The sequence below is a fragment of the Hyla sarda genome, chromosome 1 (assembly GCF_029499605.1).
Source record: "Hyla sarda isolate aHylSar1 chromosome 1, aHylSar1.hap1, whole genome shotgun sequence".
Classification (NCBI taxonomy): domain Eukaryota; kingdom Metazoa; phylum Chordata; class Amphibia; order Anura; family Hylidae; genus Hyla; species Hyla sarda.
In genome coordinates, this window is record NC_079189.1 from 267,062,316 (window position 1) to 267,085,721 (window position 23,406).

The 23,406-nt window shown below is 42.6% G+C and overlaps 1 protein-coding gene across 3 annotated transcripts in view; it reads left to right on the forward strand.

Annotated features, from left to right (window-relative positions):
* KDM4B (lysine demethylase 4B) overlaps nt 1–23,406 on the forward strand; it is a 279,650-nt gene that overhangs the window by 227,148 nt on the left and 29,096 nt on the right. For all 3 annotated transcript variants that reach the window (XM_056571899.1, XM_056571914.1, XM_056571906.1), the window contains one exon: nt 11,920–12,012. In XM_056571899.1, coding sequence (XP_056427874.1) covers nt 11,920–12,012 — 93 coding nt within the window. The remainder of the gene's footprint in view (nt 1–11,919; nt 12,013–23,406) is intronic.

Here is a 23,406-nt window from a genome sequence, read left to right on the forward strand (position 1 = left end):
CTGGATCTCAGGCACTGAGCAGTCATTCGGCGATCGGACAGCGAGGAGGCAGGAAGGGGCCCTCCCGCTGTCCTGTCAGCTGTTCGGGATACCGCGGTTAGCCGCGGCTATCCCGAACAGCCAGACTGAGCTAGCCGGGAACTTTCACTTTTAGCCGCGCGGCTCAGCTTTGAGCGCGCGGCTAAAGGGTTAATAGCGTGCGGCGCCGCGATCGGCGCTGCGCGCTATTAGAGGCGGGTCCTGGCTTCACTATGACGCCGGGCCCGCCATGATATGACGCGGGGTTACTGTGTAACCCCGCGTTATATCAGAAGAGCAGGACCAAGGACGTACCGGTACGTCCTTGGTCCTTAAGGGGTTAAACATTAATAACTCTGGAATGCTTTTAGTTATCATTCTGATTCCGAGATTGTTTTTTCGTGACATATTCTACTTTAACATAGTGGTAAATTTTTGTCGATACTTGCATCCTTTCTTGGTGAAAAATCCGTAAATTTGATGAAAAATTTGAAAATTTTGCATTTTTCTAACTTTGAAGCTCTCTGCTTGTAAGGAAAATGGATATTACGAATACATTTTTTTTTGGTTCACATATACAATATGTCTACTTTATGTTTGCATCATAAAATTGACGTGTTTTTACTTTTGGAAGACACCAGAGGGCTTCAACGGTCAGCAGCAATTTTCCGATTTTTCACAAAATTTTCAAACTTACAATTTTTCAGGGACCAGTTCAGGTTTGAAGTGGATTTGAAGGGTCTTCATATTAGAAATACCCCATAAATGACCCCATTATAAAAACTACACCCCCCAAAGTATTCAAAATGACATTCAGTAAGTGTTTTAACCCTTTAGGTGTTTCACACGAATAGCAGCAAAGTGAAGGAGAAAATTCACAATCTTCATTTTTTACACTCACATGTTCTTATAGACCCAATTTTTCAATTTTTACAAGGGGTAAAAGGACAAAATTTTTACTTGTATTTGTAGCCCAATTTCTCTCGAGTAAGCACATACCTCATATGTCTATGTAAAGTGTTCGGCGGGCGCAGTAGAGGGCTCAGAAGGGAAGGAGCGACAAGGGGATTTTGGAGAGTACGTTTTTCTGAAATGGTTTTTGGGGGGCATGTTACCTTTAGGAAGCCCTTATGGTGCCAGAACAGCAAAAAAAAAAAAAACACATGGCATACCATTTTGGAAACTAGACCCCTCGGGGAATGTAACATGGGATAAAGTGAACCTTAACACCCCACAGGTGTTTCACGACTTTTGCAAATGTAAAAAAAATAAAAAAAAAAATTTTACCTAAAATGCTTGTTTTCCCCAAAAAAATTTATTTTTAAAAAGGGTAATAGCACAAAATACCCCTAAAAATTTGAAGCCCAACTTCTCCCGATTCAGAAAACACCCCATATGGGGGTGAAAAGTGCTCTGCTGGCGCACTACAGGTCTCAGAAGAGAAGGAGTCACATTTGGCTTTTTGAACGCAAATTTTTCTCTGGGGGCATGCCGCATTTAGGAAGCCCCTATGGTGCCAGGACAGCAAAAAAAAACACATGGCATACCATTTTGGAAACTAGACCCCTCGGGGAACGTAACAAGGGGTTAAGTGAACCTTTATACCCCACAGGTGTTTCACGACTTTTGCATATGTAAAAAAAAAAATTTTTTTTTTACCTAAAATGCTTGTTTTCCCAAAAATTTTACATTTTTAAAAAGGGTAAAAGCAGAAAATACCCCCAAAATTTGTAACACAATTTCTCCCGAGTACGGCGATACCCCATATGTGACCCTAAACTGTTGCCTTGAAATACGACAGGGCTCCAAAGTGAGAGCGCCATGCGCATTTGAGGCCTAAATTAGGGATTGCATAGGGGTGGACATAGGGGTATTCTACGCCAGTGATTCCCAAACAGGGTGCCTCCAGCTGTTGCAAACCTCCCAGCATGCCTGGACAGTCAAAGGCTGTCCGACAATACTGGGAGTTGTTTTGCAACAGCTGGAGGCTCCGTTCTGGAAACAGTGGCGTACCAGACGTTTTTCATTTTTATTGGGGAGGGGAGGGGGGCTGTGTAGGGGTATGTGTATATGTAGTGTTTTTTACTTTTTATTTTATTTTTTTGTGGTAGTGTAGTGTAGTGTTTTTAGGGTACAGTCACACGGGCGGGGGTTCACAGTAGTTTCTCGCTGGCAATTTGAGCTGCAGCAAAAAGTTTGCGGCAGCTCAAATTTGCAGCCAGATACTTACTGTAATCCTCCGCCCATGTGAGTGTACCCTGTACGTTCACATTGGGGTGGGGGGGGACATCCAGCTGTTGCATAACTACAACTCCCAGCATGCCCGTTGGCTGTCGGCGACTGCTGAGAGTTGCAGTTTTGCAACAACTGTAGGCACACTGGTTATGTATCACTGAGTTTGTGACCTAACTCAGTGTTTCACAACCAGTGTGCCTCCAGCTGTTGCAAAACTACAACTCCCAGCATGTACGGTGCATGGTGTGCGGTGACTGCTGAGAGTTGTAGTTTGCAACAGCTGGAGGCACACCGGTCGTGAAACACTGAGTTAGGTAAAAAAAAACTGAGTTTCACAACCAGTGTGCTTTCAGCTGTTGCAAAACTACAACTCTCAGCAGTCACCGACAGCCAACGGGCATGCTGGGAGTTGTAGTTATGCAACCAGCAGATGCACCACTACAACTCCCAGCATGCACTTTAGCTGTTTGTGCAAGCTGGGAGTTGTAGTTAGACAACAGCTGAAGGTACACTTTTCCATAAAAAGAATGTGCCTCCAGCTGTTGCAAAACCATAAGTCCCAGCATGCCCATAAGGGAATGCTGGGAGTTGTGGTGGTCTGCCTCCTGCTGTTGCATAACTACAGCTCCCAGCATGCCCTTTTTGCATGCTGGGAGCTGTTGCTAAGCAACAGCAGGAGGCTGTCACTCACCTCCAACGATCCAGACGCTGCAGGTCAGTCCCGCCGCCGCAGCTGCTCCTGGGGCCCCGATCCCAACAGGGGCGCCGGGGATCGGGGTCCTCAGCACCCGGGGTGCACGTCCCACACCCGCTCACGTCCTCCAGAAGAGGGGCGGAGCGGGTGCGGGAGTGACACCCGCAGCAGGCACCCTGATTGGTCGGCCGGTAATCCGGCCAACGAATCAGGGCGATCGTGAGGTGGCACCAGTGCCACCTCACCCCTGCAGGCTCTGGCTGTTCGGGGCCGTCTCTGACGGCCCCGAACAGCCAGTAATTCCGGGTCATCGGGTCACTGGAGACCCGATTGACCCGGAATCGCCGCAGATCGCTGGACTGAATTGTCCAGCGATATGCGGCGATCGTCGACATGGGGGGGCATAATGACCCCCCTGGGCGATATGCCGGGATGCCTGCTGAACGATTTCAGCAGGCATCCGGCTCCGGTCCCCAACCGGCTAGCGGTGGGGGCCGGAATTCCCACAGGCGTATGGATACGCCCTCGGTCCTTAAGGACTCGGGATTCAGGGCGTATCCATACGCCCTATGTCCTGAAGAGGTTAAGGGGTTAAGGTAAAAAAAAAAAATATATATATATATATATATATATATCTTTCTATAAGCCCCATGTAGAAAAGAAAAGATGTAGACCCTCACTTGGGTTGCACGGGTAAGATAAAAAAAAGATACTTATATGGGGAGATTTATCAAAACCTGTCCAGAGGAAAATGTGTTGAGTTGCCCATAGCAACCTATCAGATTGCTGCTTTCATTTTGCAGAGGCCTAGTCAAAAATGAAAGAAGCAGTCTGGTTGCTATGGGCAACTCAGCAACTTTTCCTCTAGACAGGTTTTGATAAATCTCGCCAATAGTGTGGACATGTGCTCACCTGGAAGGGGTGTTGTGCTGAGTCGCAACCAACTGTAAACACCTTTTTATGCGATCTTTATAGATCATTCTTCAGAAGGATAATTGTGTGGACAGCACAGCAGGTAACTAAAGGATGCCTTTCAGTGGGTTCCCGCAAGACTTGACCTACAAAGAACACCAAGATTTGGCCAACAACCTGCGCATCAAATATTTTGTATATATTTTGTATTTTAATTAGATACTTTATTTTTTTTCTAAGTAAAAGAAAATATTGGGGGAATTATGGTATTTATAGCTTTTTTTTTTTTTATTTAAAAAAACAAAAAAAGTTGTAAGCAAAAAGCTACAAATGATCTGACAAAAGTCAATTTCAGTTTTCAGTGGTAATGAATTTATCAAGTGCGAAAGTCACACAAAAAGTCGCAAGCCCCTTCAAAACACCTCAAATCTACACAAGGCTGGACCTTGCTTACAAAACTGGCTTTGGACTGCATGTTTTGTTGTAATTAGTGGGTACTTCCCACATTAGGACAAGCCGGCTCGTCCTGAAGCTAAATGCAACATCAGCTGCAACCCTATACTGGCCCTGTATTTTCATATTCCCCGCCAGGAATTGTGATTGGCCAGGTCCGACCGACCAATCACAGCTCCCGGTGGGGAATATGAAATTAAAGTACCATGATTTCATGTGCTTCCGTTTAGCCAGGATTGGCTGGTCGGTGAGCTGGGGTGGCGAGGGAAGATGTGAAATGTGGATTGAGGTGTTTGGATTAGGTGGGAGTCAGAGGAGTGTGAAGGAGAGGGGGGGTCCTGGGGAAGAGGGTACAGTAACTTGTAGGTGAGGTTGGATAGGGCAGAGAAGTCTGGGAGGACAGAAAAGTGTAGAAGAGGTGGGGGAGCAGAAAAATGTGAAGGAGAAGGGGACTGAGTCTTTGGGGGAGGGGGCGGGGTTTTATGGAAATAGGGGGGCAGAAAAGTGTAGTGGAGAAGGCCTGGGGGGAGGGGAGCTATAAGCAGAGAGCTCTTGAGGAGGACTTAATGGTCTAAAGTAAAATGTAAGGTCTACACCCTGTTCCAAATTATGCAAATTATATTTTTCTCATTTACCTGAATAATTTATGTAAATTACAGTCAGCATAATTCTCATGTTATCAACTATTAAGAGTACAATTCAAATTTTATTGAACAAACCTTCAATTGATAACAGTATTTTCTTTAAACATAAACTTACAATGCACCATTCCAAATTATAACTCACAGTAAGTTTCAAAACACTTTATAGGTTGTAAAGAACTGGAAATTGTCATTTGTTGTGTTTGCAGCATATGTACTGAAAACAAAAGCTATTTCAATAAAACTTTTAACAAAATGTTTACTTTTTAAACATTTTAGCATAGGACCCCTTATTTGATAGCAGCTTCACAAGTCTTGTATCCATTGAACATGTGAGTTTTTGGACAGTTTCTGTTTGAATTTATTTGCAAGATGTCAAAATAGCCTCCCAGAGCTGCAGTTTGGATGTAAACTGCCTCCCACCCTCATAGATCTTTTGCTTGAGGATGCTCCAAAGGTTCTCAATAGGATTGAGGTCGGGGAGGATCGAGGCCACACCATGACTTTCTCTCCTTTTATCCCCATAGCAGTCATTGATGCAGTGGTATTCTTTGCAATTGTCATCATGAAGATGATTTTATTACGGAAAGCATAATTCTTCCTTCTGTACCAGGCAAGAAAGTGGTCAGTCAGAAATTCCATATACTTTGCAGAGGTCATCTTTACACCTTCGGGGACCCTCTTCCCATGATTCCGGCACAAAACATAACTCCACCACCGCCTTGCTGATGTCAGGGTCTTGTTGGAACAGGATGGCTGTCCAACCATCCACTACTCCATCCATCTGGATCATCCAGGGTTGCATGGCACTCATCAGTGAACAGGACTGTTTAAAAATTAGTCTTCGTGTATTTTTCTGCCCAATGCAGCGTCCTTTTTGTGAGCATTAGTTAGTGGTGGCCAAATAGGTTTATGCATAGTTGCAAGACACTGGAGGACTCTACACTTTGATGTCCGTGGGACTCCAGAGGCACCAGCAGCTTCAAATATCTGTTTGCTGCTATGTAATGGTATTTGAGCAGCTGCTCTCTCTCCATCCGATGCATGGATCTGGTAAAAATCTTCCTCAATGTGCCTTTAGCTGCACAAACCAGACTCTGCTCTGAATCAGCCACAAATCTCTTAAAGGGGTACTCCGCCCCTAGACATCTTATCCCCTATCCAAAGGATAGGGGATAAGATGTCAGCTCGCCGGGGTCCCACTGCTGGGGACGCCGGGGATCGCCACTGCGGCACCCCGCTATCATTACTGCGCAGAGCGAGATCACTCTGCACGTAATGACGGGCACGTAATGACGGACGTTATGTCACTGCTCCGCCCCTCGTGACGTCACGGCCCGCCCCGTCAATACAAGTCTATGGGAGAGGGCGTGTGGGTCGTCACGCCGCCTGCCATAGACTTGCATTAAGGGGACGGGCCGTGATGTCATGAGGGGCGGAGCCATGACGTCACGCTGCTCCGGCCCCTGTATCGCCCATCATTACGCACAGAGCGAACTCGCTCTGTGCAGTATTGATAGCAGGGTGCCGCAGTGGCGATCCTCGGGGTCCCCAGCAGCGGGACCGTGGCGATCTAACATCTTATCCCCTATCCTTTGGATAGGGAATAAGATGCCAGGGGCGGAGTACCCCTTTAACAGTGCGATGCTCATGCTTCAGTTTCTGGGAATATCTAATGTTTTCATACCTCGTCCAAGGCATTGAACTATTTCAATCCCTTGGACAGCAGAGAGATCCTTTTTTTCCCCATATTGCTTGAAAATGGTGCTCTGCTTAATAATGTGGAACACCCACCCTTAGTAGTTTTTCCTTTAAATTGGGCTCATCTGGCAATCTAATTATCACAGGTGTCTGAGATTGTTTTCAGTGATCAAAAGAGCCCTGAGATGCAATGCCATCCATGAGTTAAACTGAAAAAAAGTTTAACTTAAATATAATTTGCATAATTTGGAACAGGGTGTAGTTGAGGATTTAGGCTATGTTTCCACCAAACTGGCGCACAGTATTTTCCCATGTTATTTTCCCATATTTCCCCCCCCCCCCCCCCCCACACACACACACACACACAGGACCCCTGCGATCATACATCTTATCCCCTATTCTTTGGAAAGGGGATAAGAAGTATAAAGCCAGAATACCCCTTTAATTCCTCTTTGCAGACTGTCTGCTGGAATGGATACAAAAATGTGGGTTGCTGTCTTAATGCACAATTAGTGGTGCTGACCTACACAGTCCAGTAACAATCCAATACTTCCTTAAGAAGTGAAAAGGTCGCACTCACCATTCTTATTTAGGGTACGTTCACACGTACGCAGATTTGATGCACAGGATTTTCTGCTGCAGATTTCAATGTAAACTAAATTTACTGAGCACAGCTTCTAATCTACAGTTACAGGATCCTGTGCAAATTTGATGCACACGATTTGTATGTGTGAACGTACCCATAATGTACTCTATTCCATACAGAACGTGGGGGGGGGGGGGTACATGTTAGCGGGTGCAGTGAAACTATCTGTGTGGAAATAAAGTAAAATATGTATATATTTGTGTGTATGTACGTATGTGTGTGTGTATATATATATATATATATATATATATATATATATATATATATATGTGTGTGTGTATATATATATATATCCATAGGAACAGAGGGCAGCACAAGAGAGTAAGTGTGCTGCCATCTGTTCCTATGGATATCTTTCTATGGGGATCTCTCACCAAGACCTAGATAATGGCGTACACCTACTGATGGTTTTTCATAATTTATATATATATTTATTACACAGTCATGGCCGTAAATGTTGGCACCCCTGAATTTTTTCAAGAAAATGAAGCATTTCTCACAGAAAAGGATTGCAGCATCACATGTTTTGCTAAACATATGTTTATTCCCTTTGTGTGTATTGGAACTAAACAAATTGGACATAACATCACACCAAACTCCTAAAATGTGCTGGACAAAATTGTTGGCACCCTTAATATTTGGTGGCACACCCTTTGGAAAAAATAACTGAAATCAGTGGCTTCCTATAACAATCAATACGCTTCTTACACCTCTCAGCCAGAATGTTGGACCACTCTTCCTTTGCAAACTGCTCCAGGTCTCTCTTATTGGAAGGGCGCCTTTTCCCAACAGCAGTTTTAAGATCTCTCCACAGGTGTTCAATGGGATTTAGATCTGGACTCGTTGCTGGCCACTTCAGAACTCTCCAGCGCCTTGTTGCCATCCATTTCGGGGTGCTTTTTGAAGTATGTTTGGGGTCATTGTCCTGCTGGAAGACTCAAGATCTCAGACGCAAACCCAGCTTTCTGACACTGGGCTGTACAGTGCGACCCAAAATCCATTGGTAATCCTCAGATTTCATGATGCCTTGCACACATTCAAGCCACCCAGAGGCAGCAAAATAATCCCTAAACACCATTGAGCCTCCACCATATATCACTATAGGTACAGTGTTCTTATCTTTGTAGGCCTCCTTCTGTTTTCGGTAAACAGTAGAATGATGTTCTTTACCAAAAAGCTCTATCTTGGTCTCATCTGTCCACAATACATTTTCCCAGAAGGATTTTTGGCTTACTCAAGTTCATTTTGGCAAAATGTAGTCTTGCTTTTTTGTCTGTGTCAGCAGTGGGGTCCTCCTGGGTCTCCTGCCATAGCGTTTCATTTCATTTAAATGTCGACGGATAGTTCGCGCTGACACTGATGCTCCTAGAGCCTACAGGACAGCTTGAATTTCTTTGGAACTTGTTTGGGGCTGCTTATCCACCATCCAGATTATCCTGTGTTGACACCTTTCATCAATTTTTCTCTTCCGTCCACGCCCAGGGAGATTAGCTACAGTGCCATGGGTTGCAAACTTCTTGATAATGTTGCTCACTGTGGACAAAGTTAAAATCTAGATCTCTGGAGATGGACTTGTAACCTTGAGATTGTTGATATTTTTTCCACAATTTTGGTTCTCAAGTCCTCATACAGTTCTCTTCTCTTTCTGTTGTTCATGCTTAGTGTCGCACACACAATGCAAAGAATAAGTAAACGTCTCTCCTTTTTTATCTGCTTTCAGATTTGATTTTTATATTGCCCACACCTGTTACTTGCACCAGGTGAGTTTAAAGGAGCATCACATGCTTGAAACAATCTTTTTTTTTTTTTTTTTTTTTTTTTTTTTCACAATTTTGAAAGGGTGCCAATTTTGTCCAGCCCATTTGTGGAGTTTGGTGTGACATTATGTCCAATTTGCTTTTTTCCCCTCCCTTTTTTGGTTTAGTTCCAATACACACAAAGGGAATAAACATGTGTATAGCAAAACATGTGTTACTGCAATCCTTTTCTGTGAGAAATACCATATTTTTCGCACTATAAGACGCACCTGACCATAAGACGAACCTAGGTTTTAGAGGTTTTAGAGGAGAACAAGAAAAAAAAACAGCAGCCCCCCCCCCCTTATAGACAGTGCCCCCTTGTAAACAGCAGGCCCCCCTTGTAGACAGTGCCCCTTGTAAACAGCAGGCCTCCCCTTGTGGACAGTGACCCCACAGTAGTTGCTCATCTGCGGTTGCTGTCCGCATCATAGCATCCTATGGAGGAGCATGTGACATACATGTCGCTCCTCCTTCCTCCGTAGCGTTACGCTGGGCGCAGGGGAGGAGGTGGAGTGACGTGTGTCACATGTTTCTTCATAGGACGCCATGATTCGGTCGGCAGAACGGGAAAGCGGAGCTGGGTATTTGACGGCGGTACTGCAGCAGGTATCTGCCTTAGTATGTCCTCCTCCATGCCGCAAGCCAGGATCTGCTCTCCGCCCCTGCACTTCGGCACACACATTCGCTCCATAAGACACAGACATTTCCTTCCCACTTTTGGGGGAAAAATTTCTGGGGTGCCAACATTTACGGCCATGACTGTACAATATGTGTGTGTATATGAAAGTTGCATATTTTTATCACAACTGCAACTTTAGAGTACAGTGGTGTTCTTAAGTGATTTATTGTTTTTAACACCTTTACTTCTTAGCCTGTTTAGACTTTAATGACCAAGGAAAAAAATTTTTTTATCTGACATGTCCCCTTATTTGGTAATAACTTTGGAACGCTTTTACTTATGAAAGCGATTCTTAGATTGTTTTTGTGACATATTGTACTTTACATAATTGGTAAATTTGGATACATATATTCTTTTTTTTTTTTGTGAAAAACTCCAAAATTTTTCTAGATTTTACATTTTCTGATTGTACAACAAATAGTCATGTCACATCAAAATAATTCACATCTACAATAGGTCTACTCTTTGTTCCCATCATTTGATAAGCATAAACCTTCTAACAGTCTAAAAAAAAGTAAGAGAATAAGTTTAGCAGCAATTTTCCAGATTTTCAAGCACATTTCATAATCTGATTTTTCAGGGGCCAGTTCAGTTCTGAAGTGGAATTGTATGTTAGATACCCCCATTTTAAAAGCTGCGTCTTAAATTAGTCAGAATGACATTAAAGAAGTTTATTAACCCTTTAGGTGTTTCACAGATATGAAGGCAGAATTAAAAATTTTATTTTTTTGCAGACTTTCCATTTTAATCCAATTTTTTTCTGTAACACAGTAGGTGTTGACAGAGAAATGCAACTCAAGGTTTATTCCTCGAATTCTGACGTATTTAGAAATATACCATAGGTTGCTTTTGTGCGCTAAGCGACTCACACATGGGCTTCCTTTTAGTTTAGGATATTTTGCTGGCATCATTTAAAGATGCTTTGGAATGCAAAAATATTTATGGGAGACAAGTTGATGCTTTCATTGGTACCATTCTCAGGGTACATGTCACACTCTGATCGTTGTTTTTTATTAAATTTTTTGAGGTTTTAATATTTAATTATATTTATACCATAAAAACTATTTTTGTAAAAAAATAAATAAATAAATAAATAAAAAATCATCGTTATAAAATCGCTGCATTCTGTGAGCCATAACTTTTTTTTCACCGACACAATTGTGTGATGACTTTTTTTTTATGTGCGGGACATATGGATTTTTTTTGGGGGGGGGATATGTATGGCTGTGTGTTTGGGTGTATAAGATATATAATTTATTTAAAAAAAAATAATATATATTATTTTTATATTTTTTCACTTTTTTTTATTTTACCATCATACACATAATTCAGGGGAGCACACATCTGTACTCCACTGAATTATGCCAATGCCTGTCAGTTTTGCATAGTATAGCAGATCAGACTCTACCTTAGGTAGACCATGGCAACCATTGGTGATCTGCTTTCACTTTGCAGACCGCCGATCCAGAACAAAGGGGGCCCTCTCCCTCTGGTAGCACTTAGACACTGCAGTCACAGGGACCACAGTGCCTATAGGGTTAACTCGGGATGGGCACACACTGGCTTCTTCTGACAGGGCCCCCTTCTCCGATCGCTTTGATATGTGAAGCAACTGAGAGGGGGAAGGAGGAGATCCTGCAAATATCACTACTATTGGTCTGCGATTGGTCCCAGGCCGGCTACAGGGATGCACAGTCGTACAGCACAGCCGAGCTTACAAAACTGTCACAGCGGCACTGTGACATTTTAAAATAAAGTACGTGTACGTGGTGATGCGGCAAGTCATTCCCTCATCACCATATACATGTGCCTGATTTTGCGGGAACAGGTTAACTTTATAAACCCCCCTGTGATAGTATGACAAATATATTACACGTAGGTAAAACCAAAGAAAAAATGCCTTCAAAACTCACTTAACAAAGACAACAATGGTTAATCTCCCCCATAGAGAAAAATTAATCTACATGCATACAATACTGGATACACAATACTGGATTTTTTTTTTTTTTTTTTTCAAAACAAAATTCCTTGATTATTCATTTTTTTTTATCTTGACTTTTTAAATGACTATCATTTGATTAGCCTTTTTTCTTAAATATATTTGCCTTCTGTGTTTTATGGTCAATTTATCTTTTGTGCAGGTGGAATTTGAGGATACTTCCCAGTTAATGGTGAAGCGAAGCGAGATCTTCACATTAGAAGAGCCTCTACCGAAAAGAGTAAAGTGTCGCTTGGTGAGTATTCTTTCTGACAGCATGGTAGTTGTAAATCTTCTTAACCCCTTCACAACCCATGACATTTTTTTATAACCCCTTCCATATCAAAACTGTTAATCACCCCCCTTTTTCCATTTTCCATGCAAAAAAATATGTGAACATAATAAAAATAAACATGCTTAGTATTTCCGCTTGTGTAATTGTCCGGACTGTTAAAATATTACATTATTTATGCCATACAGTGAATGGCATAAACGTAAAAACAAAACCAAACCCAAGTATTGTTTTTTTTTTTTTTTTTTTTTTTTTAACTCATATCATATCCCAGAAAAAAAGTAGTAAAAACTATTAAAAAGGATGATCAATACCACAATGGTATTAATATAAATGCATTTTTTTTTCTTTTACCCCACAAATATTATTATATGTTATGGAAGAATTATGTAAGAAATTACAAAGTACATTTGATCCGCAGAAGACCACCTTTTACACGGGTGTGTAGATGAAATAAGAGTTCTGGCTGTTAAAGAGCTAGGAGGAAAAAAGGAAAGTGCAAAAATGAAAATTGACAAGGTCTTAAACCCCTTAAGGACCAAGCCCATTTTGGCCTTAACGGAGTATTCCGTTTTTTTACATCTCATCCCCTATCCAAAGGATAGTGGATAAGATGATCGCAGGGGTCCCGCCGCTGGGGACCCCCGCGATCTCTGTGCAGCCCCCGACATTCTGTGTATAAACCCGGTATACCCTTTTAAAGACCAGGCCAATTTTATTTTTCCATTTTTAGTTTTTTCCCTCTTGCTTTCTAAAAATCATAACTTTAATAAAAATCATACTTTGTAAATTACATCATAAAAATATTATTTATGTGAGGATATTGAAAAGAAAACCGCAATTTAGCACATTTTGAAAGGTTTTGTTTTCACACTGTACACTTTACAGTAAAAATTACATGTTTTCTTTATTCTTGTGTTAATTTGATTAAAATAATACCCATGTTATATGCTTTTCTATAATTGTACCACTTTAACTTCTTCAGGACGCAGGGCGTATGCATACGCTCTGCATCCTGAATCCTTAAAGGGGTACTCCCATGGAAAACTTTTTTTTAAAATAAACTGGTGCCAAAAAGCATGTACAGTCTCCCAGTGCATGCTGGGAGTTGTAGTTTTACCACAGCTGGAGGCTCACTGGTTGCAAAACACTGAGTTAGGTAAAAAAAAAACTCTGTTTCACAACCAATGTGTCTCCAGCTGTTGCAAAACTGCAACAATCAGCATGCATTGACGGTCGAAGGGCATGCTGAGAGTTTTAGTTTAGCAACAGCTGGAGGCACATTGCTACAAATTACAGTATGTCCTTTGGTAGTCTGTGCATGTTGGGAGTTGTAGTTATGCAACAACTGGATGCACTCTTTTCATAGGAAAAAAATGTGCCTCCACTTGTTGCATAACTACAACCCCCAGCATGCACAGACTACCAAAGGGCATGCTGGGAGTTGGAACTCCAGCTGTTGCAAACCTACAACTCCCAGCATGCCCTTTGGCTGTGCATGCTGCAAGTTGTTGCTAAGCAACAGCAGGAGGTGAACAGGCCTCACTTTCTGCTGTTTCCTGCCGCCTGCACCACCGGGACCATCGCCGCTACTGCCATGGCTCCTGCCGCCGCGACTACTGCCACCGATCCTGAGGGGACGCCCGCTGGACCAGGGGAAGGTAGGAGACCCCCGCGGCCCGATCGCCGCCATCTTCGCAGTTCCGATCGCCACCCAGCAGGTCCATGATTGGTCAGTCGTACCGACCGATCAATCACGTGATCGTGAGGCGGCACCCATGCCACCTCACTCCTGCTGGGTAAGGGTGAATGGGGCTGTCTCGGACAGCCCCATTCACCTTTTTTTCCGGGTCACCAGAGACCCGATTGACCCGAATAGCCGCAAAAAGCAGACATGGGAGGGGTCTCGGGACACCCCAGGGGTTTTCACGGATATGCCCTGCGTCCTTCAAAGGGTACTCCCATGGAAAACTTTTTTTTCTTAAATCAACTGGTGCCAGAAAGTTAGATTTGTATATCACTTCTATTAAAATCTTAATCCTTCCAGTACTTTTTAGGGGCTGTATACTAAAGAGAAATCCAAAAAAGAAATGCATTTCCTCTGTCATGACCACAGTGCTCTCTGTTGACCTCTGCTGTCCATTTTAGGAACTGTCCATAGCAGCATATGTTTGCTATGGGGATTTACTCCTGCTCTGGACAGTTCCTAAAATGGACAGCATAGAGCACTGTGGTCATGACATCAGAGGAAATGCATTTCTTTTTTGGATTTCTCTTTAGTAAACAGCCCCTAAAACGTACTGGAAGGATTAAGATTTTTGAATAGAAGTGATTTACAAATCTGTTTAAGTCTCTGGCACCCGTTGATTAAAAAAAAAAAAAAAAGTTTTCCAAGGGAGTACCCCTTGAAGGACGCAGGGCTTATTCATACGCCCGTGGGAATTCCGTTCCCCACCGAGCGGGAACCGGGGTGACTGCTGATATCTATCAGCAGGCACCCCGTGCAAACCCATGTCGGCGATCAATTCAGACCTGCGATTTGCGGCTATTCCGGGTCAATCGGGTCTCTGGTGACCTGGAAAAAAAGAGTGAATGGGGCTGTCCGAGAGCCCCATTCACCCTTACCCAGCAGGAGTGAGGTGGCACGGGTGCCGCCTCGCGATCATGTGATTGATCGGTTGGAACGACCGACCAATCACGGACCTGCTGGGCGGCGATCGGGTCTGCAAAGATGGTGCGATCGGAGCTGACGGGGGTCTCCTACCTTCTCCTGGTCCGGCGGGGGGTCCCCTCAGGATCGGTGGCGACGGTCCCAGCGTCAGGAGCCGTGGCAGAAGCGGCGATGGTCCCGGCGGTGCTGGTGGCAGGATACAGCAGGAGGTAAGGCCTGTTCACCTCCTGCTGTTGCTTAGCAACAACTCGCAGCATGCACAGTCAAAGGGCATGCTGGGAGTTTTAGTTTTGCAACAGCTAGAGTTCCAACTCCCAGCATGCCCTTTGCTAGTCTGTGCATGCTGGGGGTTGTAGTTATGCAACAACTGGAGGCAAATTTTTTCTATGAAAAGAGTGCATCCCGCTGTTGCAAAACTACAACTCCCAACATGCACAGACTACCAAAGGGCATTCTGTAAGTTGTAGCAGTGTGCCTCCAACTGTTGCAAAACTACAACTCTCAGCATGCACTCAGAGACTGTACATGCTGGGAGTTCTAGTTTTGCAACAACTGGAGGCACACTGGTTGCAAAGCACTGAGTTAAGTAACAAACTCTGTGTTTCGCAACAGATGTGCCTCCAACTGTTGCATAACTACAACTCCCAGTATGTATGGTCTGTCAGTACATGCTGGGAGTTGTAGTTTTGCAACAGCTGGAGGTTTGTACAGGGTACATTCACAAGGGCGGGTTTACAGCAAGTTATTTGTGGTAAGTTTGAGATGCGGCAAATTTTCCACCGCAGCTCAAACTCCCAGCTCAAACTCTGCCTGTGTGATTGTACCCTAAAAACACTACACCTTCACCAAATAAAAAGTAAAACACTACATGTACACATACCCGTACACAGTCCCCCCCCCCCCTTAATGGAAAAAAAAAAAGTCTTGTACGCCACTGTTTCCAAAACGGAGCCTCCAGCTGTTGAAAAACAACTCACAGTATTGCCAGGCATGCTGGGAGTTTTGCGACACCCTGTTTAGGAAACACTGCCATAGGGTATTTTTGTGGTGGATTCAAATCCCCAATTTAGGCCTCAAATGCGCATGGAGCTCTTTCACTTCAGAGCCCTGTCATATTTCAAGGAAACAGGTTAGGGCCACATATGGGGTATCTCCGTACTCGGGAGAAATTGCTTTACAAATGTTGGTGGGCTCTTTCTCCTTTTACCCCTTATGAAAAGATAAAGTTGGGGTCTACACCAGCATGTTAGTGTAAAAAAAAAAATAGCGGGAAAAGGAAAAAAAGACCCCCAACATTTGTAACACAATTTTTCCTGAGTACAGAACTACCCCATATGTGGGCATAAAGTGCTCTGCAGGCGCACGACATGGCTCAGGAGTGAGAGAGTGCCATATACATTTGAGGTCTAAAATTGGTGATTTGCACAGGGGTGGCTGATTTTACAGCGGTTCTGACATAAACGCAAAACAAAGAATACCCAGATGTGACCCCATTTTGGAAACTACACCCCTCAAGGAATGTAACAAGGATATAGTGAGCCTTAACACCCCACAGATGTTTTAAATGTGAAAATGAAAAAAATAAAATTTCACTAAAATGCTGATGTTACCCTACATTTTTAATTTTCACAAGGGAGAATAGGAAAAAAGCCCCTCAATTTGTTGACCCATTTCTTCTGAGTAAGAACATACCCCATATGTGGGTGTAAAGTGCTCTGCGGGTGCACTACAATGCTCAGAAGAGAAGGAGCACCATTGGGCTTTTGGCAAGAGAATGTGTCCGAAATTGAAGGCCATGTGTGTTTACAAAGCACCCTTAGTACCAGAACAGTGGACCCCCCCCCCCACATGTGACCCCATTTTGGAAACGACACCCCTCACGGAATGTAATAAGGGGTACAGTAAGCATTTAGGCCCCACAGGTGTCTGACGGATTTTTGGAACAGTGTTCTGTGAAAATGAAAAATAAAGTTTTTCATTTCAACAGCCCACTGTTCCCAAAATCTGTCAAACGCCAGTGGGAGTAAATACTCACTGCACCCCTTATTAAATTCTGAGGGGTGTAGTTTCCAAAATGGGGTCACATGTGGGGGGTCCACTGTTCTGGCACCACGGGGGGATATGTAAACGCACATGGCCCCTGACTTCTATTCCAACCAAATTCTCTCACAAAAATCTCAATGGCGCGCCTTCTCTTCTGAGCATTGTAGTTCGCCCGCAGAGCACTTTACATCCACATATGGGGTATTTCCATACTCGGAAGAAATGGGGTTACAAATTTTGGGAGGCTTTTTCTCCAATTACCCCTTGTGAAAATGAAAAATTTGTGGTAACACCAGCATTTTAGTGAAAAAAATCTAATTTTTCATTTTCATGTCCAACTATTGCGGAAATTTGTCAGGCACTTGTGGGGTGTTAAGGCTCACTATACCCCTTGTTATTTACGTTGAGGGGTGTAGTTTCCAAAATAGTATGCCTTGTGTTTTTATTTATTTTTATATTTTTTTGCTGTTCTGGCACCATAGGGGCTTCCTAAATGCGACATGCCCCCCAAAAACCATTTCAGCTAAATTTACTTTCAAAAAGCCAAATGTGACTCCTCCTCTTCTGAGCATTGTAGTTCGCCCGCAGTGCACTTGACATCCACACATGGGGTATTTCCATACTCAGAAGAGATGGGGTTACAAATTTTGGGGGCCATTTTCTCCTATAACCCCTTGTAAAAATGTAAAATTTGGGAAAAAAATGCATTTTAGTGAAGAAAATTAATTAATTAATTTACACATCTGACTTTAACGAAAATTCGTCAAACACCTGTGGGGTGTTAAGGCTCAGCAGACCCCTTGTTACGTTCCTTGAGGGGTGTCGTTTCCAAAATAGTATGCCATTTTTTTTTTTTTTTTTGCTGTTCTGGCACCCTAGGGGCTTCCTAAATGTTACATGCCCCCCAAAAGCCATTTCAGAAGAACGTATTCTCCAAAATCCCATTGTCGCTCCTTCCCTTCTGAGCCTTGTAGTGCACCCACAGAGCACTTGACATCCACATATGAGGTATTTCCTTACTCAAGAGAAATTGGGTTACACATTTTGGGGGGCTTTTTCTCCTTTTACCTCTTGTAAAATTTCAAAAACTGGGTCTTCAAGAACATACGAGTGTAAAAAAGGAAGATTTAGAATTTTCTCCTTCACCTTACTGCTATTCCTGTGAGACACCTAAAGGGTTAAACTTTCAGAATGTCATTTTGAATACTTTGAGGGGTGCAGTTTCTATATGGGGTATTACTAATATGAAGGCCCTTCAAATCCACTTCAAAACTGAACTGGTCCCTGTAAAATTCCGATTTTGAAACTTTTGCGAAAAATTTAATTTGAAGCCCTCTGATGTCTTCCAAAAGTAAAAACATGTCAACTTTATGATGCAAACATAAAGTAGCCATATTGTATATGTGAATCAATTTATAATTTATTTGGAATGTCTATTTTCCTTACAAGCAGAGAGCTTCAAAGTAAAAAAAAAATGCAACATTTTTAATTGCCGTTGGCGATCCAATCATTCATTATAAGTGCTGCACTGCTGCAGATGTTGTGATCTGTATTGATCACGGCATCTGAGGGGTTAATGGCAGATATCAGCGCAATCACTGATGTCCCCCATTACCGGTTGGGTCCCTGGCTGCTGACAGCAGCCCGGACCTGCCATGCATGATGCGAGCTCTGGTCCGGTGCACCATGAGGTACATTTACGTCCGATGTAGTTAAAGGGTCGCAACGCCATTCTTCTGGCGGAAATTTTAAAGCAAATTTTTCGGTCAGAACTTTTAAAGCTGAATTTGTGAAGTGTGAATTTGCGAATGGAAAACCCATTCACTTTACTATACATTTTAGTAAGCAGAATTTCTGCCTGCAATTTCAAAGCAGAATTGCAGGCAGAAATTCCAATGTGTGAAACTATCCTAAAAGTAGATTGCAGGTTATACTGATCATTGCCAATGCTCATAGGAGTGTTATAGCAGTGTATTTCTCATTACACAGCAGATTTTGTGCTTAAGCGCTACGTGGAACCGTATCCTCAAAATTTAAAAACATAAAAATTAAGTTTTAATAAAAGTGAATAAGCCCCTCCTCCAATAAAATTAACGTGGATTTGTTTTACATTTTGTAAAACAAATCAACATATTAAACTATTAAATAATAATATATGCAATAGTAGAAGAAAATAGGGGAGAGCACTACTATTAGCACACCTATACTAATCAGCCAGTAAGAAGGCTAGGTATGCCGTGCAGCACAGGGGATCCAGTATGGTAATGACACCTGCGGGGTGCACGCAATCAAGATAAAGCATCAAAAGGAAAACCAAAAAGAAACGATAGCATGCATTTACCGATAGGTTGGTGTCTAGACGTCCGGAGGTCTGAGATCACGGGACAACATGTCAGGTCTCACCAAAGTGCTCAGAGGCTACGCCGGTTGTTTCGTGCAACAATGTGTGCTTCTTTGAGTTTTCTTTCTGGTTTCATGGTACATCTTATGGTAAAATGAAGAGGTCATTACAAAGTACAATTGGTCTTTCAAAAAAATAAGCCCCAATGTGGGTCTGTAAGTGAAAAAAATTAAAGCGTTAGGGATTTTAAAAGGGAAGGAGGAAAAATGAAAATGCAAAAAAAAAAAATTGGTCTGGTCCTTAAGATCAAAATGGTCTTCGTCCTTAAGAGGTTAAACATATTTATTTTGTTAAAAAAAAGTTTGAATTATTCCTTAAAAAAAATAGTACAATAATACAAATGTTACCATAGGTATCATATTAATGATATTAACCACTTAGCGCATATGGACGTTTATGAACGTCCATATGCGCTTCCCCAGTTATAAGGCGTGCTCACGAGGTGAGCACACGTTATACCCGGTGGGTCCCGGTTGCTATAAACAACCAGGACACACGCTAATGCCGGACATCACTGTTCAGGCTGATGTCCGGCATTAACTCTTTAGACGCAGCGATCAAAGTTGATCGCCGCGTCTAAAAGTGAAAGCATCCCGGCCGCTCAGCAGGGCTGATCGGGCCCATCACGATAAAATCGCGATGTGCCGATCAGCTAGGATGCAGCAGGAGGGTGGCTTACCTGCCTCCTGCGCATCTGATCGTCGATTGATTGCTCCAAGCCTGAAATCCAGGCTTGAGCAATCAACCACTGATAACACTGATCAATGCAAAGCTATGGCTTTGCAGTGAACTGTGTAAACGATCAGTGTGTGCGGTGTTATAGCCCCCTATGGGAGCTATAACACTGCAAAGAAAAGTAAAAAGAAAAAGTAAAGATCAATCATTTAACCCTTCCCCTAATAAAAGTTTGAATCACCCCCCTTTTCCCTTAAAAAAAAACCTGTGTAAATAAACATGTGGTATCACCGCTTGCGTACATGTCCGAAATATAAAAATATATTGTTAATTGAACCGCACAGTCAATGGCATACGCGCAAAAACAACTCCCAAGTTCAAAGTTCAAAATAGTGTATTTTTGGTCACTTTTTATACCATAAAAAAATTTATAAAAAGCGATCAAAATGTCCGATCAAAACAGAAATGGGTACTGCTAAAAACTTCAAATCACACCGCAAAAAATTAGCCCTCATACCACCCCGTACATGGAAAAATAAAAAAGTTATAGGGGTCAGAAGAGGACAATTTTAAACTTATACATTTTCCTGCATGTAGTTATGATTTTTTTCAGAAGTAATACAAAATCAAACCTATATATGTAGGGTATCTTTTTAACCCTATGGACCTACAGAATAAAGGTAAGGTGTCATTTTTACCAAAAAATGTACTGCGTAGAAACGGAAGCCCCCAAAAGTTACAAAATGGCGTTTTTTTTCTTCCATTTTGTCGCACAATGATTTTTTTTTTTTTTTCGTTTTGCTGTAGATTTTTGGGTAAAATGACTGATGTCATTACAAAGTAGAATTCGTGGTGCAAAAGGGCTTTCTTATTAGAAATACCCTACAAATGACCCCATTATAAAAACTGCACCCCTCAAAGTATTCAAAATGACATTCAGAAAGTGTGTTAACCCTTTAGGTGTTCCACAGGAATAGCAACAATGTGAAGGAGAAAATTCTAAATCTTCATTTTTGACACTTGCATGATTTTTTTTACAAGGGGTAAAAGGAGAAAAATCCTCTGAAAATTTGTAACCCAATTTCTCTCGAGTAAGGAAATACCTCATATGTGTATGTCAAGTATTCGGCGGGCGCAGTAGAGGGCTCAGAAGGGAAGGAGCGACAATGGGATTTTGGAGAGTGAATTTTGCTGAAAAGGTTTTTGGGGAGCATGTCAAATTTAGGAAGCCCCTATGGTGCCAGATCAGCAAAAAAAAAAACATGGCATACTAATTTGGAAACTACACCCCTCAAGGAACGTAACAAGGGGTCCAGTGAGTCTTAACACCCCACAGGTGTTTGACTGTTCGCTAAAGCCAGATATGTAAATGAAAAAAAAAAAGTTTTTCACAAAAGTGCAGTTTTTCCCCCCAAATTTACCATTTTTATAAAGGGTAATGGGAGAAAATGCCCCCCAAAATTTGTAACCCCATATCTTCTGAGTATTGAAATACCCCATGTTAGGATGTAAAATACTCTGCGGGCGAACTACAATGCTCAGAAGGAACGTAACAAGGGGTACAGTGAGCCTTAACACCTCACAGGTATTTCACGACTTCTTGTTAAAGTTGGATGTGTAAATGAAAAAATAATAATAATAATAATTTCACTAAAATGCAGTTTTTTTCCAAAATTGAAAATTTTTACAAGGGGTAATAGGAAAAAATGACCCCCAAAATTTGTAACCTCATTTCTTCTGAGTATGGAAATACCCCATTTGTGGACGTCAAGAGCTCTGCGGGCGAACTACAATGCTCAGAAGAGGAGGAGTGCCATTGAGCTTTTGGAAAGGGAATTGGTTTGGAATGGAAGTCAGGGGCCATGTGCGTTTACAAAGCCCCCAGTTGGGCCAGTAAATAGTAAAAAAAAAAAAGCCCCCCCCCCCCCCCCCCCCAAATTTTTAACTCCATTTCTTTTGAGTAAGAACATACCCCATATATGAATGTAAAGTGCTCTGCTGCCATAATATAATGCTTAGAAGAGAAGGAGCGCCATTGGCCTTATGGCCGGAATTGAAGACCACATGTGTTTACAAATCCCCCATAGTGCCAGAACAATGGACCCCCCCCCCCACATGTGACCCCATTTTGGAAGGAAACTACACCCCTCACAGAATTAAATAAGAGGTGCAGTGAGCATTTACACCCGACTGGCGTTTGACAGACCTTTGGAACAGTGGGCTGAGCAAATGAAAAATTAAATTTTTTATTTTCACGGACCACTGTTCCAAACATCTGTCAGACACCTGTGGGGCGTAAATGCTCACTGTACCCCTTAATACATTACATAAGGGGTGTAGTTTCCAAAATGGGGTCAAGTGGGGGGGGGGTCCATTGTCCTGGCACTATGGGGGCTTTGTAAACACGTGGTCTTCAATTCCCGACAAATTTTCTCTTCATAAGGCCAATGGCGCTCCCTCTCTTCTGAGCATTATAGTATGGCAGCAGAGCACTTTACATCCACATATGGGGTATGTTCTTACTGAAAATAAATGGGGTTACAAATTTTGGGGGGCTTTTTTCCTATTTTCCCTTGTGAAAATGAAAAATTTAGGGTAACACCAGCATTTTAGTCAATTTTTATTTTTTTATTTCATTTTCCCATCCAGCGTTAACGAAAATTCGTCAGACACCTGTGGGTTGTTAAGGCTCACTATACCACTTGTTACGTTCCGTGAGGGGTGTAGTTTCCAAAATGGGGTCACATGTGGGTATTTATTTTTTTGCGCTGTAAAATCAGCCACCCCTGTTCAAATCGCCAATTTAGCCATCAAATGTACATTTCACTCCTGAGCCTTGTTGTGTATTCGCAGAGTATTTTACGCCCACATTTGGGGTATTTCCGTACTCGGGAGAAATTGTAATACAAGTTTTGGGGGTCTTTTTTTCCTTTTATCTCTTGTGAAAATGAAAAGTATTGGACAACACCAGCATGTTAGTGTAAAATCTTTTCTTTTTTTACACTAACAGGCTTGTGTAGACCCAAACTCTTCCTTTTCATAAGGGGTAAAAGGAGAAAAAGACCCCCAAAATTTGTAGTGCAATTTCTCCCGAATACGGAATTACCCCATATGTGGCCCTAAACTCTTTCCTTGAAATACGACAGGGCTCTGAAGTGAGAGAGCGCCATGCGCATTTGAGGACTAAGTTAGGGATTGCATAGGGGTATTCTACGTCAGTGATTCCCAAACAGGGTGCCTCCAGCTGTTGCTAAACTCCCAGCAGTGGCTGTCCGGAAATGCTGGGAGTTGTGGTTTTGAAACAGCTGAAGGCTCCGTTTTGGAAACACTGCCGTACAATACGTTTTTCATTTTTATTGGGGGGGGGGGGGGGGGGGACAGTGTAAGGGGGTGTATATGTAGTGTTTTACCCTTTATTATGTGTTAGTGCAGTATAGTGTAGTGTTTTTAGGGTACATTCACACGTGAAGTTTTACAGTGAGTTTCCCGCTAGGAGTTTGCGCTGCGGCGAAAAATTTGCCGCAGCTCATACTTGAAGCAGGAAACTTACTGTAAACTCACCCGTGTG